The 15,443-nt window shown below is 48.1% G+C and overlaps 1 protein-coding gene across 3 annotated transcripts in view; it reads right to left on the bottom strand.

The window, feature by feature from the left end:
• The window catches only part of ASS1 (argininosuccinate synthase 1), a 151,307-nt gene that overhangs the window by 116,160 nt on the left and 19,704 nt on the right, over positions 1-15,443 (bottom strand). For all 3 annotated transcript variants that reach the window (XM_077305234.1, XM_077305235.1, XM_077305236.1), the window contains exon 4: positions 14,683-14,871. In XM_077305234.1, coding sequence (XP_077161349.1) covers positions 14,683-14,871 — 189 coding nt within the window. The remainder of the gene's footprint in view (positions 1-14,682; positions 14,872-15,443) is intronic.

The following is a 15,443-nucleotide window of genomic DNA, read 5'->3' as shown; positions in this document are numbered from 1 at the left end:
CTGAGGAGGATGGAATGCATGGCCTTGTACCCCACTAAGGTCCCTGCCCTTCCCAGTCTCCATCCCCAGATCTCCAGGAGGTTCCCAACCTGAATCTGGCAACATTAGAAAGAGATGTGCCATTGGCCAGGTGGCAAGACGCACAGCTCTCAGCCACACAAATCATGCTCAGGAAAGTCAACTGGTGGTTTAGGGAGTCAGTCTGACTTGCGGCACTGAGCAAGGCGATGAACACTGTCGCAAAAATATCCCACTCCCCCTCCAATCAGGGCGGCCTTGCAGTTGTGTATGCCGCCATTTCATCGGCACCCAATGCAGCACAGTGTTTCAAATGCTGTACTAGGTGTCAGGGGGCCTGGGCTGATATGCTCATTCAGTCCCTGAGCTATCTAGAGGATTCTGATGCCACTCTCTCACCCAGCCCAGTCTACCCCCACAGGGCTGCTGGGCAGAGAAGAGAACCATCAATGCGACATTGGCTCCCCGAGGGAAAGATGAGACAGCAGTCAGATCTACAGAGGGAAAGGAGTACCAGAAGAAGAATAGTTGGGTTTTATACCCTGCTTGACCCTACCCAAAGAGGTCTCAAAATGGCTGAGAATCATAGTATCATAGAGTTAGAGGAGGCCTTGGGAGCACAATGCAGGAAATTCACAACTATCTGCTCACCCACAGTGACCCCATGTCCAGATGATGCCCCCCCAAAAAAAACCCCACAGAATCCCTGGCCAGTCTGGCCTGAAGGAAATTCGCCTCCAGATCCCAAAATGGTAACTGGCATCTCCTTGGGCATGCCAGAAAGAGCCTCAAGAGGCAAGGATGGACACAGTCCCTTCTACCCACCCACTCACCATCTGCCTAAATTCACAAAATCAACATTTCTGTCAGGTGGTTCTCTAGCCTTTGCTTAAAAACTCCCAAGGAACGAGAACCCACCACCTCCCGAGGAAGCCTGTTCCATTGAGGAACCACTCTAACTGTCAGGAACTTCTTCCAGATGTTTAGCCAAAAATTATTTTGAATTAATCTCAACCCATTGGTTCTGGTCCAACCGAAATCAACTCTGCTCCATCTTTTCTATGACAGCCCCTCAAGTACTTGATGGCTGTTATATCACCCCTTAGCTGCCTTTTCTCCAGGTTAAACAGCCCAACCTCTCTCAACCTTTCCTCATATGTCTTGGTCTCCAAACCCCTCACCACTTTTGTTGCCCTCCTCTGGACATGCTCCAGTTTGTCTACATCCCTCTTCAACTGGGGTGCCCAAAACTGAAACCAGGACTCCAAGTGAGGCCGAACCAGAGCAGAGTAAAGTCGTGATCATGTGATCTGGATACTATACTTCTTTTAATGCAGCCCCAAATCCCATTTGCCTTATTAGCTACTGCTGACTCATGTCTAGTGTACAGTCTACTAAGACTCCCAGGCCCTTTTCGCAAGATAGGTCTCCCCCCCCCCCCCCCAGCCTTTAATTCTGGTGATCCCTGCCTCACACAGCAAGTGACATTTCAAAGAAGACTCACTTTGCCCCAAGCCTTGATTCCTCTCACCCATCCTTTCCCATAAAATTCCCTAGTATGATTTGCCTTTCACGTGGGCTGAAGAAGTGGGCTGCCACTCAGGAAAGCTGGTGAGTCTTTCAGGGGCCCCTGGAGTTTTGTTTTTCTCTCTCTTGTCTCCATTTTATCCTCACAATAGCCCTGCAAGGTAGGTGAGGCTGAGACACTGAGACTGGCTCCAGGTCACCCAGCAACCTCACAGACAGAGTGGGGATCTGAGCCTCGGTCTCCCCAGATCTTCGCATGAGACTTAACAACTACACAGTGGGCACAGCATTTTTTAAAAACCGTGGCTGGGTAACATTGCTGGCTGCAGCTCCCAAGCTCACTCCATGCTGCCCGATCGGTGGATTCCTCCCCGGGGCCCCTCAACACATGAGCTTGGCCTGGCCCATGCCTGAGATGTTCCCAGCCATGTGGAGACCCGGTTTGGATCAACGCCATAAAAAGAGAAGGGTCTCAGCCTCCTTGGAGGTACTTTAGGCTGGGGAAATGATGCTCACACCCTGAGGGTGTGTTGGTTTTTAGGATGGGGTTTTATGGCGATTTTATATGTAACCTGCCTTGAGTCCAAAGAGGAAGGCAGGCTAGAAATGTAATGGATGGATGGATGGATGGATGGATGGATGGATGGATGGATGGATGGATGGATGGATGGATGGATAGATGGATAGATGGATAGATGGATAGATGGATAGATGGATAGATGGATAGATGGATAGATGATAGTAGAAAGAAGATGGAGAGAAGATAGAGAGAGAGACAGAGGTAGAGACAGAGATCCGCATTGGGTCCCCAGAAGCCTGGCAATTGATTGGAAATGTCTTGTCAGCAATCTGCTGAGAGTACCTGGGTATGGATCCAGGAGCCATGCTGTATCTAGTCACAACCAGATGTGCCCCTTTCCAAAAGCCTAGGGCCATTCCGCACTCGTTCAAAATTGCACAATGGTTGCAATTTGAAATCGCTACTGTTTTGCTGTTATGCACAACGTTGTTGACAATCTGCAACACTCCTGAAACCAATCCGCAAAAAGAGCTTCATTGTAGCGCTTTCAGGGAAATCCCAAAAAGTGGATTCACCCTCCAGAAAGCGCTACACTCTTGCAACCAATCTGCAACACTAGTGGGAAAGTTCTGTGTGTTACCATTGTTGCGGTTTCTGCAAAGTCCCCCCCCCCTAGCTCTCTCCTCTGATCTTCCGGCGAAGCGATCGCCATTATTTTTTCTCGGAGCGAGCTGAGATCAACACACCGGCGAGCCTTTGTTTACCCAGCGAGGCTTCCCTGGCTGCAGTCCCTCCCCAGAGCTGTTTTAAGTCACCAAGCACCAAGCAACGCACAGCCCCGTTTGCTGGTTTATTTTCCCTTTATTTTTCACTCTATTTTTGACCGAAAATCGCACCAGTGCAGGGGGGGGGTATTTTTTTTTCACTCGGGGGGAGCGTGGCAACGATGAAACGGCAGCTCAAACACCACCTGCTAGCTAGATGGGTCTCTCCACGTGTGTGTGTTTTTTTTTAACCTTCCTTAAAGGGAAAGGGGCTTTTTGGGAGCATGATAATGGCTGCCCATTGGCTGCTTGACAGCCAGGGGCAGGACAAAACTCGGCAATATTGCTTCCTGGCTAGCGATTTTTGCCGAGACCGGAAACCTGTGGGAAACGATAGAAACACAACTGGATTCCACTACAAAGGCGGGTATGTATAACGACGAATTCCGCTATTTAAAATGGCGTTTTTTTCATTCCGCAAACAATTTGCTACATAGATCCTGGTGCGGAATGGCCCCTAGGGTTGCCAGCTCTGGCTTGGGAAATACCTGGATATTTGGGGGGCAGAGTTGGAGAAGGGAAGCATTTCAGCTGGATATAACACCATACCCTGGAGGGACCTTCCAGAGTAGTCATTTCTTCCAGGGGAACAGATCTCTGTCACCAGGGAAGGTCTGGGAATGGCTGGGAGATGAGAATCAGGAACCGTGTATGGAAGTGACTCGCAGTCCCTGACTTGTGGCCATCTGCACCTTGTGCCACATTGCACTAACGATGCCCCTGAGAAGGTTTCATGCAAGTTTCAGCCTGGTGCCCAGCCATGGATGGATGCAGCTCTGGGTTATAATAACAGTTCTTGGGTGCAATATCTGCCTTTGCAAGCAATAGTTTTGACTCTGGTTACTGCTGTGCCGTGGAGATGAGAGGATTTGCAAATCTGGATGATGACTGGGCAGCTCTAAACCATGGCTTGCCTGTTCTAAGGCTGGGCGCCCCATCCACCACGGCTAAAAAAATGCACAATGTAGTGGTAGGGAAGCATACATGTAGTATGTTCTCCCTCTCTCTCTCTCTCTCTCTCTCTCTCTCTCTCTCTCTCACGCACACAGACACACACGCACACACTCACATACACACAATCACATACATTATCTACCTACCTACCTGAAAAAGGCATATTTGGGGTTACTGTGATGAGTAGGTAGTTGTGAATTTCCTGCATTCTGCAGTGGGCTGGAACTAGCTGGCTCGGGAGGGCCTTCCAACTCTAGGATTCTTTGATTCTAAGCCTGGTTTGGGCTCTGAATTATGGTTTCTCCTCCTTTTCTGAAGAGAGGCAAACAAAGCATTCAAACAAAACCCTGTCTTCCCCAGAACTGATGATGCTGGCTTTCAAAACAAAATACCATTTGGTTTCCCTCCTATAAATAGCTGATACAAGCTAGTTGAACTGTAAAAACTTGTTATATTGAAATGCAGAATAAAAATGACAGTTTTCTCCTTTTCCTAAAAAAATAAAGAAAGAAAAATCACCATCGTTTTAAATGATTTGGGCAGCCAACCATGGCTTTCAAGGACTCAATTCACACAAGAACAGAGAAGGCAGAAGAAATAATTGCTCTTCTCCCGGGACAGACTACTGGGATGATGTGTTTTAAAGTTTTTTCCATCACAGAATTTTATCCTCAGGGGCTGGCTGAGCAAACAGCACAATGCCATCAGCTTAACTAGCCTTTTCCACTGGCAGCTGAGGCACACAACTTTCTGCTTTAAAAACTGGACAAAAGATTCATACATATACCAAAGATGGTCTTACTTGTAAACTCTATAACCCCAAGAACCATCCAGCTGTAGAGCGTCCACCCCATTTCTATAATAGTTGCTAATCTGGGAACATCTCTTCTATGACTAGAAGCAACCAGTGACTTGATTCATACAGAGGTGCATGGCCATCTCCTTGGAAGACAAGTCATTCAAGTGCTGTATATGTGACAAAACATTGCGGTCATGCAGAGACAGGGTCTGTAGCCAGCAGAGATTAATTCAGAAGGAAGAAAAAGAGCCAGAGCAGAGATTCATGCGAAGAGGCAGCAGGCAGCCTCTTCTGCGGTGATGGGCTTTGAGGTCTGCAGGAGCCTCCGATTACTCCATTTATTTCATGCAGCATACTGGCAGGTTGTCTGGAGAAATGCTGCCCTAGGACCAAGCCTTGTGAGGACACCTCATTCTCCTGGGACCTGTTCTGTGTCCTTATTTACCTTGCACAGCATTTGCACTTCTGAAAGGTTTGGTGCCTGTTCTGTGGTTCTCTTTGCCCCTCCAGGAGGATTTCTGCTTCCTTGAGCAACAATATCCTGAGTCAGCAAAGTAGCAGTCAGGAGGAATGGGCTTTAAAATATGGGATTCTGGCTCCCTCTGGTGGAAGAATGCTTGGCATGCAACTGCCCGAAAGACGCTGCAACAGCCATAAAGTAGCATCTCTACAAGCACTAATTGGGAATGCCAGCCTCCAGGTGGGATCTTTGGATCCCCTGGAATTCCAGCTCATCTCCAGACTACAGAGATCAGTTCCCCTGGAGGGAAGGGCTGCTTGGGAGGGGGACTGAGGGATGCCAGCCTCCAGGTGGGGCCTGGGGATCCCCTGGAATTCCAGCTCATCTCCAGACGACAGAGCTCAGTTCCCCTGGAGGGAAGGGCTGCTTGGGAGGGGGGCGGAGGGATGCCAGCCTCCAGGTGGGGCCTGGGGATCCCCTGGAATTCCAGCTCATCTCCAGGCTGCAGAGATCAGTTCCCCTGGAGGAAAGGGCTGCTTGGGAGGGGGACTCTGTGGCCTTGGACCCCACTGAGGGTCAGGGATGCCAGCCTCCAGGTGGGATCTTTGGATCCCCTGGAATTCCAGCTCATCTCCAGACTACAGAGATCAGTTCCCCTGGAGGAAAGGGCTGCTTGGGAGGGGGACTGAGGGATGCCAGCCTCCAGGTGGGGCCTGGGGATCCCCTGGAATTCCAGCTCATCTCCAGACGACAGAGCTCAGTTCCCCTGGAGGGAAGGGCTGCTTGGGAGGGGGACCAAGGGATGTCAGCCTCCAGGTGGGATCTTTGGATCCCCTGGAATTCCAGCTCATCTCCAGACTACAGAACTCAGTTCACCTGGAGGAAAGGGCTGCTTGGGAGGGGGACTGAGGGATGCCAGCCTCCAGGTGGGGCCTGGGGATCCCCTGGAATTCCAGATCATCTCCAGACGACAGAGCTCAGTTCCCCTGGAGGGAAGGGCTGCTTGGGAGGGGGACTGAGGGATGCCAGCCTCCAGGTGGGGCCTGGGGATCCCCTGGAATTCCAGATCATCTCCAGACGACAGAGCTCAGTTCCCCTGGAGGAAAGGGCTGCTTGGGAGGGGGACTGAGGGATGCCAGCCTCCAGGTGGGGCCTGGGGATCCCCTGGAATTCCAGATCATCTCCAGACGACAGAGCTCAGTTCCCCTGGAGGGAAGGGCTGCTTGGGAGGGGGACTGAGGGATGCCAGCCTCCAGGTGGGATCTTTGGATCCCCTGGAATTCCAGCTCATCTCCAGACTACAGAACTCAGTTCACCTGGAGGAAAGGGCTATTTGGGAGGGGGATTGGGGAATGCCAGCCTCCAAGTGGGGCCTGGGGATCCCCTGGAATTCCAGCTCATCTCCAGACTACAGAGATCAGTTCTCCTGGAGGGAAGGGCTGCTTGGGAAGAGGGATTTAGGGTTGCCAGCCTCCATATAGGATCTGGTGATTCCCTGGAATTCCAGCTCATCTCCAAACTATAGAGATCAGTTCCCCTGGAGGAAAGGGGAGTGTGGAGAACAAGATGCAGTTCAGTAAGGAGAAGTGCAGAGTTCTACATCTGGGTCACAAAAACGAGAAGCAGGCATACTGGATGGGAGAGACACTGTGTGTGAACGTGATCTTGGGGTACTTGTGGACTGTAAGCTAAATATGAGCAGGCAGTGTGATGCGGCAGTAAAGAAGACGTTCAGTCATGGAATGGGCTGCCTAAGGGCCCCCTCACTGGCCATCTTCAAGCATCGGCTGGACAGATCCTTATCCTGGATGCTTGAGGCTGATCCTGCACTGAGCAGGGGGTGGGACTTGATGGTCTGGATGGCCCCTTCCCACTCAAGGATTCTATGAGTCTAGTTCAGCCTTGGAATGGGCTTCCTAAGGAGCTAGTGGGTTCCCCTTCGCTGCCAGTCTTCGAGCAGCAGCTGGGCAAAGACTTATCCTGGATGCTTCAGGCTGATCCTGCACAGAGCAGGGGGTGGAACTAGTTGGCCCACTCTAGGATTTTTTCACTCCCTAGCAATATACCCCACTGACGTCCCTGTCCTCCCCAGGCTCCATTCCCAAATCTAAACGAGTCTCCAACGTGGATCTGGCAGCTCTACCCCCTCCCTGCCAATGGACAGGGGGGACCTGGTAAACCTAAGAGGAGGGACAATGATGGGGGGTGACTTGGAGATTGATTCTGTGGATCCATTCAGCTAGTGGAGGAGTCGCCTTTCAGCAGAAGGAAACTTTGCCAGGCCCAAGATGCCCCCAGTCCCAGCTCCGGATTTGCTTCTTATTTGCCCTGGTTAGAACTTGGATGAAAGACCCCCCCTCCCCCCCAAGGCAGCCCAGGGTTGCTATGCAAAGGCCGGGAATGGCAAAGCACTTCTGGACATTCCATGACTTGCCAGCCCTTTCCCCATCCTCCAAATAAACAAAGGGTGAAAATTAAGGCAAGATCCAGCACTAATTTCATCCCCCAAGGACTCCGACCCCGTTGTGCCTTTCTCCAAGGCCAGCCAGCACAAACACATGGAGATTTTGCTGCCCTGCTGCACTCTGGTATATGTACGCTAACTAATAAATAACGAAAGAACAAAGTTTGAGTCCGGGGCACCTTGAAGACAAACAAAGTTTAAGGTTTTCTTTTGCATGCACACTTCTTCAGATATGAAGTGCATGCACACAAAGGCTTATGGCCAGAACTAAGCTTCTTCTGGTCTACATGGGGGAGAAATGCTCCTCCAGAAAAAAGGCCCACCCACCCCCCTTCTAAAACAGGTGGCAATAAGACTTGGCTAAACTGTGCAGGAGCAGAAGAGTTAAACTCTGGGGAGGATTAGCTGGGAAAGCCCCTGGAGGTCCCGCTGCCTTGCAACCCAGGCTCAGTTGAGCCAAGGAGGGCCTGCAGGGCTGCCAATGGCCGGGGTTGGGGGGTTAGTTCAGCCTCCTGTGTGGGTAGGGCTGCAGGCCCAGGTTGGCAACACCTGGAAATCTGACATCTTGAGCCCCCATTCTCACATATGAGTCTGGTCAGAACAGGATCTTTTGGGAACTATAATCAGAATGTGACACACACAAGACTATCAGATTGTGGATTTCCCAGCCTCTTCCCCAGGCCTTGGGCTGCACCTCATAAAACCCAGTCAGCTGAAACCATTTCCAGCTATATAAACAGGGCACTGAATGGACTCTCTCCTTTGCCCCAAAACAGTTTAACTAATTTTTAACACAGAAAGAAAAAAGAAGGTCCAGATTTGTGACCCACAACGTCAGTTCTTCTTGAACTATGTCTTGGGGAGAGAGGCTACTTGGAGTGCTTTTATTCTAGGCTTCAGATATTTCTAGCCCTCACAAAAATGACAGGCAAGAGGTATAAACGAGGCCGTAATGTTGCTCTGCCAGAAAAGCACCATCCTACCTCACTCACCATTTCAACTACTGTAGCAGTCAGAAGCCAGATTTGTTTTTTGGGCGGGTTTTTTGGCTATTACAAACTGGAGCAAAACAAAACAAAAATTTAATTTTAAGTGGTCTAATCTAGGTATTTTATTAAAGATGCCCCCCGTAAAACAATGACCTTAGAGAAGCTCCCCTTCATCAGATACAAGAAGGAATGGAGATCCCTGAGTCCTTATAAGGACTCTCTAAGAAGCCTATTTGGATGAACAGAGAACTTCAAGAGGAACTAAGAAAGAAAAGGAAAATGTTCAGGAAATGGAGGGAAGGACAGAGCTCTAAAGAAGAGTACCTACAGGTTACTAGGCACTGTAGATCAATCATCAGAAAGGCCAAAGCTGAGAGTAAGCTACGATTGGCCAGGGAAGCCCATTGTAACAAGAAAAGATTTTTCAGTTATGTGAGGAGCAAACGTAAAGTAAAGGAGGCAATAGGCCCACTGTTGGGTGCGGATGGACAAACTCTAACGGAAGATGCAGAGAAAGCAGAAAGGCTTAGTGCCTATTTTACATCTGTTTTTTCCCACAGGTCAAAGTGTTTAGGCACATCTAGAGATGGCCATAGCCAAAGGACAGTGTCTGGGTGGCAGGTTAACATGGATAGAGAGGTTGTCGAGAGGCATTTAGCTGCACTGGATGAGTTCAAATCCCCTGGTCCGGATGAAATGCACCCGAGAGTACTCAAAGAACTTTCCAGGGAACTTGCACAGCCCTTGTCCATCATCTTCGGAACCTCTTTAAGGACTGGAGATGTCCCGGAGGACTGGAAGAGAGCAAATGTTATTCCGATCTTCAAAAAAGGGAGGAAGGATGACCCGGGAAACTACAGACCAGTGAGTCTGACCTCTGTTGTGGGGAAGATAATGGAGCAGATATTAAAGGGAGCGATCTGCAAACATCTGGAGGACAATTTGGTGATCCAAGGAAGTCAGCATGGATTTGTCTCCAACAGGTCCTGCCAGACCAACCTGGTTTCCTTTTTTGACCAAGTAACAGGTTTGCTGGATCGGGGAAATTCGGTTGATGTCATTTACTTGGATTTTAGTAAAGCTTTTGACAAGGTTCCCCATGATGTTCTGATGGATAAATTGAAGGACTGCAATCTGGATTTTCAGATAGTCAGGTGGATAGGGAATTGGTTAGAGAACCACACTCAAAGAGTTGTTGTCAATGGTGTTTCATCAGACTGGAGAGAGGTGAGTAGCGGGGTACCTCAGGGCTCGGTGCTTGGCCCGGTACTTTTTAACATATTTATTAATGATCTAGACTAGATGACGGGGTAGAGGGACTACTCATCAAGTTTGCAGATGACACCAAATTGGGAGGACTGGCAAATACTCAGGAAGATAGAGACAGAGTTCAACGAGATCTGAACACAATGGAAAAATGGGCAAATGAGGACAAGTTGCAATTTAATAAAGTATAAAGTTCTGCATCTGGGTCAGAAAAATGAAAAGCATGCCTACTGGATGGGGGATACGCTTCTAGGCAACACTGTGTGTGAACGAGACCTTGGGGTACTTGTGGATTATAAGCTCAACATGAGCAGGCAGTGTGATGCAGCGGTAAAAAAGGCGAATGACATTTTGGGCTGTATCAACAGGGGCATCACATCAGGGTGTACAGAGGAGAGCTACGAGGATGATCTGGGGCCAAGGGACCAAGCCCTATGAAGATAGGTTGAGGGACTTGGGAATGTTCAGCCTGGAGAAAAGGAGGTTGAGAGGGGACATGATAGCCCTCTTTAAGTATTTGAAAGGTTGTCACTTGGAGGAGGGCAGGATGCTGTTTCTGCTGGCTGCAGAGGAGAGGACACGCAGTAATGGGTTTAAACTTCAAGTACAACGATATAGGCTAGATATCAGGAAAAAGTTTTTCACAGTCAGAGTAGTTCAGCAGTGGAATAGGCTGCCTAAGGAGGTGGTGAGCTCCCCCTCACTGGCAGTCTTCAAGCAAAGGTTGGATACACACTTTTCTTGGATGCTTTAGGATGCTTAGGGCTAATCCTGCGTTGAGCAGGGGGTTGGACTAGATGGCCTGTATGGCCCCTTCCAACTCTATGATTCTATGATTCTATATCCCAGTCTGAAGGTGACATGGTCATTACCAAGAAAGGAGTCAGGATGCAGAAGTCCAGTGCAAAATGTCATAAGCTTGATTAGATCAGAGGAGAAATGCAGCACCCTTCCCGTCTTCAGACTGAGATATAAGGACTCAAGGATCTCCACCATATCTGTCAAAGGGTGCTTTGACTCTCAGAAGTTCAAAGGTTGTTGGGCTGCAAGGTACCCAAATCTAGCTGGGCATTAGACCAACATAGCTGTCCTCTGAAACTGGCTCTAGGAAGTCACATTTTTCAGAAGTTTTGATAAAAGAATGATTCAAGGGAGACATATGATATGTGCTGTCAGTGTACCCCTAACAGTACAGCCAGTTGAATCAGACATAAACCCTTTTGTATTCAATAGGATTCACTATCAAGGAAACAGGTTTGCTTTGGGGGAGGGGGGGTGGTGGAAAGTTTATAATTGGAGCAGGGAATTTCCAGCCTGTTTACTGAACAAAGTTTGAATCCCAGAGTTCCCTTAGGACCAATATTGTTTACCCTTAAGGTTAGCAAAAAAATCATAAAAATTATAACACCAAATGTGAGAAGAAGGCAGACTTCTTTCACACGAGGTAGAAATATGATCAGGCTCATATCTTCTGGGGTCAAATAATTCAAATATTGTAAATTGGCCTAGAGAAAAAATTCCATGTCATCCAGGACCAATGTTACTAAATTATCTTCCTACAATTTCAGGTGTATGTAGGATTATTGTTTTCCATATGATTACAGCTACCAGGTTAGTGTTTGCAAGACCGTGGAAGGAAAATATCACTCCAAAGATCCAAAACGGGTACCTAAAACACAGGGAAATGTATACCTCAATTAAATTGCTTACCAAAATAATAAAGATATAGAGAACTTATTTATTTTATTTTATTTATTTAGATTTCTATACCGCCCATTTCTTTGCAGCTCTGGGCAGTTTACACAGAACATTAGCACTTGGATTCCATCTGGTCCAAAGCAATACAAAAAATGCCAGTGATGATATTTTAGGTTGTAATCGTAAGGATTTTTATAGTGTATACAATGCATTGTGTAACTTTTATTATATATACTAGAATTAAAGTCCGTTGTACCAGATACAACGGGCGCTAGCAGGGGGAGGGGGGAAACAGCCAAGAGAGAGGAAGGTAAAAAGGAAGAGAGTGATTAAGATAGAGAGAGCTTGGCAATGGGAAGAGTATTGGGCTATCCAGTCTGTAAGGGCATGAGGTTAAATATGTGTGTTGGAGAAGGGAGGGTTGTGGTGGCAAATGAGGGCATGGGTGTGGAGAGATGGGTGTCAAGAAACTGTGGTTTGGAATGTTCGTTGAGTGTGGGAGAGGGCTGACCTTTGGGAATTGTGGCATAGTGGTTACAGATGAGCTTTCCAGAGCCACGTCCTCAGATATGTGAAGGGAAAATCAGACTGGAGACTATTCTTAGGGGGAGATTACATGGCAACTAATTCCTCTTTTCTGTGGCCCTGCTCCTTTTGTTTCCATTTTTTTGCTGTTGATATAATGTTATGTGCCCACATCCTTCTTTCACGGTTGCCCCTTAGAAGAAGAGCTGGATTTTGGTACCCTGCTGTTTACTACCAAAAGGAATCACAAAGCGGTTTACAAACACTTCATCTCCTCAAAATAGACAACCTGTCAGAGATGTGGGGCTGTGAGAGGCCTGAGAGAACTGGGAATGTTCCACAGTCACCCAGCAGGCCTCAAGTGTCCCTAAGCAGTTTAAAATTGCCTTCCCTTTCTCTCCCCATAACAGACACCCTGTCAGAAAAGTGAGGCTGAGAGCTCTGAGAGAACTGGGAATGTTCCACAGTCACCCAGCAGGCCTCAGGTGTCCCTAAGCAGTTTAAAATCGCCTTCCCTTCCTCTCCCCATAACAGTCAACAGGGAAGTGGGGCTGAGAACTTTGTTAGACCTGGGAATGGCTCACAGGTACCCAGCAGCCTCAGGTGTCTCTAAGCAGGTTAAAATTGCCTTCCGTTCCTCTCCCCATAACAGGCACACTGTGAGGGAAGCTGGTGTAGGGGCTGGCCCAATCAGGTATTCCCTCATGGACTCCCTGGACATGCTCCTCCCACAGGGCCGTTTCACAGATATATAGAGGAACCATGGATACGATAATAAAAATAGAGTCCAATAGCACCTTTACGACCAACAAAGATTTAGTCAAGGCATGAACCTATGAGCTTTTGAGCTCATGCCTTGAATAAATCTTTGTTGGTCTTAAAGGTGCTATTGGACTCTATTTTTGTTGTGCTACTTCAGACCACTCACAGACCCACTTGTATATATAATGTCACTTCTTTATTAACATATTTGAAAATTAATTTTAAAAAATGACCAACAACATTTAATTCTGGGTATAAGGTGGATTCTGGGCTGTGACATTCCTGGAGACTTGAGGATAGCATTTACAGAGGGAAAAGGAAATAGGATACTTTGGGCTGATCCTGCGTTGAGCAGGGGGTTGGACTAGATGGCCTGTATGGCCCCTTCCAACTCTATGATTCTGTGATTCTGTGATTCTATGTCCACCTGACACCTAGGTCCAGTTCTAACTCCAGGGGATCTTCAGACCCCATCTGGAGGTTGGCAGCCCTACACATTGATAAGTCTGCTTCTCTGGACCTCAATATGTCATAGGGCTGTTTACAAAGGACTGGGAAGATTGAAGCTGGTATCCTTCCCAGAATATCAAAGGCATTGCCTTCTCAGTTTAATGCCAAGTCTGTCAAGGCAAAGGAGTGTCAGATTACAGTAGACGAGGGATTGGGATGTGAGTGTCCTGCATAGTGCAGGAGGTTGGACTAGATGACCCATGAGGTCCCTTCCAACTCTATTATTCTATGATTCTATGATTCTAAGTCCCTGGCTTCTAGTTCTCCTGTAGTGCAGGATCAATCATTCTTTGGATAATACAATAATGCAGGTATAGCTTGTGTTCTGTTCAGAGCTCCAGGCAGGGACAGCTGGAAGGAGTTCAACAAAGACGTCTACACTTGTCCAAATTCTGTGTGCATCTAGAACAGTCAACTTGGGCTTGATCACCCAAAATGAAGCATACCAACTTGTATTTTGAATAATCTATTCCACCAGATTAGGTTTTTTGCATAATTTATTTTAGCTTGCTAGCCATGGGGAGCTATGATGGCACAAACCAAAAAATGCCAGAACAAATTTAGGGCTTTCCCGCACATTAGACATTGTAGCATGAAGCCTGCTGTATTGCAAAGTGCAAGAAATAATCGCAACTCACTGGCAATCCACACTTCTCAAACTGTCTTGCATGTTTCCGGCCTCTTTTCCCACTTTAATCTTGTTGCGCTTTAGCCTGCCTACCAGTGTCAATCACTTTGGCCAGCCAATCCCCTCCCGGCATGGCTGATTGACAGATGAACTTCCAGCGATTGCTGTTTTTTTGTTTTTGTTTAAATACTTATTCGTTTAAATGCCTCTCTGCATATTTATAGAGGTACAGAAAATCACTGCCAAGGTGCATGTACACCTATTTGTTGCTCCTGGTGGTTCTCCATTTTGAAAAAGCCCTTTCTGTCCCCCAGAAGAAGGGTGAGGAAGGTGGGTGCGAGGGTAGGACACTGGAGGTGGAAGTAGCGCTTCTTCGCCTCCATACCTTTCTTTTGCTGGTAGCCTGCTGGTTGTCCGCTGGGGGGAAGTGCTTTTAGCCTGGTGAATCCACTTTATGTGATTCTCCAACCAGTGCTTTAAAATGGCGGATGTAGCGAGCACTTTGCAAACATGGGAGGTAGGCAATGTTGTGTGGAGTGGCCGGAATATTGCGTCTTCACAAGGTAAGCATTTCACTATATTTATCGCATTTAGAAAAGCCCTTAGAGTCCAGCAGCACCATTAAGAACAACAAAGTTAAGAACAAATAAGTTGTGTACAGCAACCCGAGGAGTTTCTCCCCTCCTCCTGCACTGTGGCCTGATGTTTCCCAAGAAAACTACTTGAGGCTTGCGTTACCTTGCCGGTGGCCCCGTGGGAAACGTACTCGGCTCCTTCCTTCTGAGCTATTTGTATCTGCTTCCGGGCAATGCAGGGTCTGGCCAAGGATGTGCCAAGAAGGTAGCGATCTTCATAGATGGCGTTGGCCTGGACTGCTGGCCAGATGAATTCTTCAACAAACTCTTGCCTGAGATCTTCAATGTAAATCTGAAAACAAAGACAAGAGGGAGAGAGTTGTGTTAAGTATGGCAGGACCCCTGCCTCACATGCTGGCAAACTGTACTCCATAACCAGTAGTCCACTGCAACAGTCTAGGCTTGGGAGCAAGCCAGACACAGGAACACCCTGAAACACCCTGGCCAGAAACACCGCTAGGACAGAATCCATCTTGGAAAGCAGGACATGCCTCGGCTCGTCCTCTGAGGCAGGCTGGAATTTCAGGTCTCTTTGGACTCTGATTCTCCCCTCCCCCCTTGGTCTTGCTGATAGCGTCTTCTGGCCAGAATGGGTTAGCCAGGGGGCCTATTTCTTTGTCTCCTGCCCTTAGCTCACACTTGGCCGCTCTGCCAGGGGTTAAGCCCATCATCCAGTCAATAGATCTCTAGGATGGTTCCTTTTGTCCAGGGCCATCAAGAACCATCTCAGGCTCCAGCTAACGTTGCCCAACCCCAGACTCAGTGGAAATTTCCGACTAGCCTCCCACCTGGCATCCAGCACGTAGGCCCCCCCTTCCCCAAACCCTATATAAACAGTGGCTTTATCAAGCCCCCTCGTGCATT

Source organism: Paroedura picta, chromosome 12 (assembly GCF_049243985.1).
Source record: "Paroedura picta isolate Pp20150507F chromosome 12, Ppicta_v3.0, whole genome shotgun sequence".
NCBI lineage: Eukaryota > Metazoa > Chordata > Lepidosauria > Squamata > Gekkonidae > Paroedura > Paroedura picta.
The sequence above is the reverse complement of the archived record's forward strand: the minus strand, read 5'-3'. Positions and strand labels throughout refer to the sequence as shown.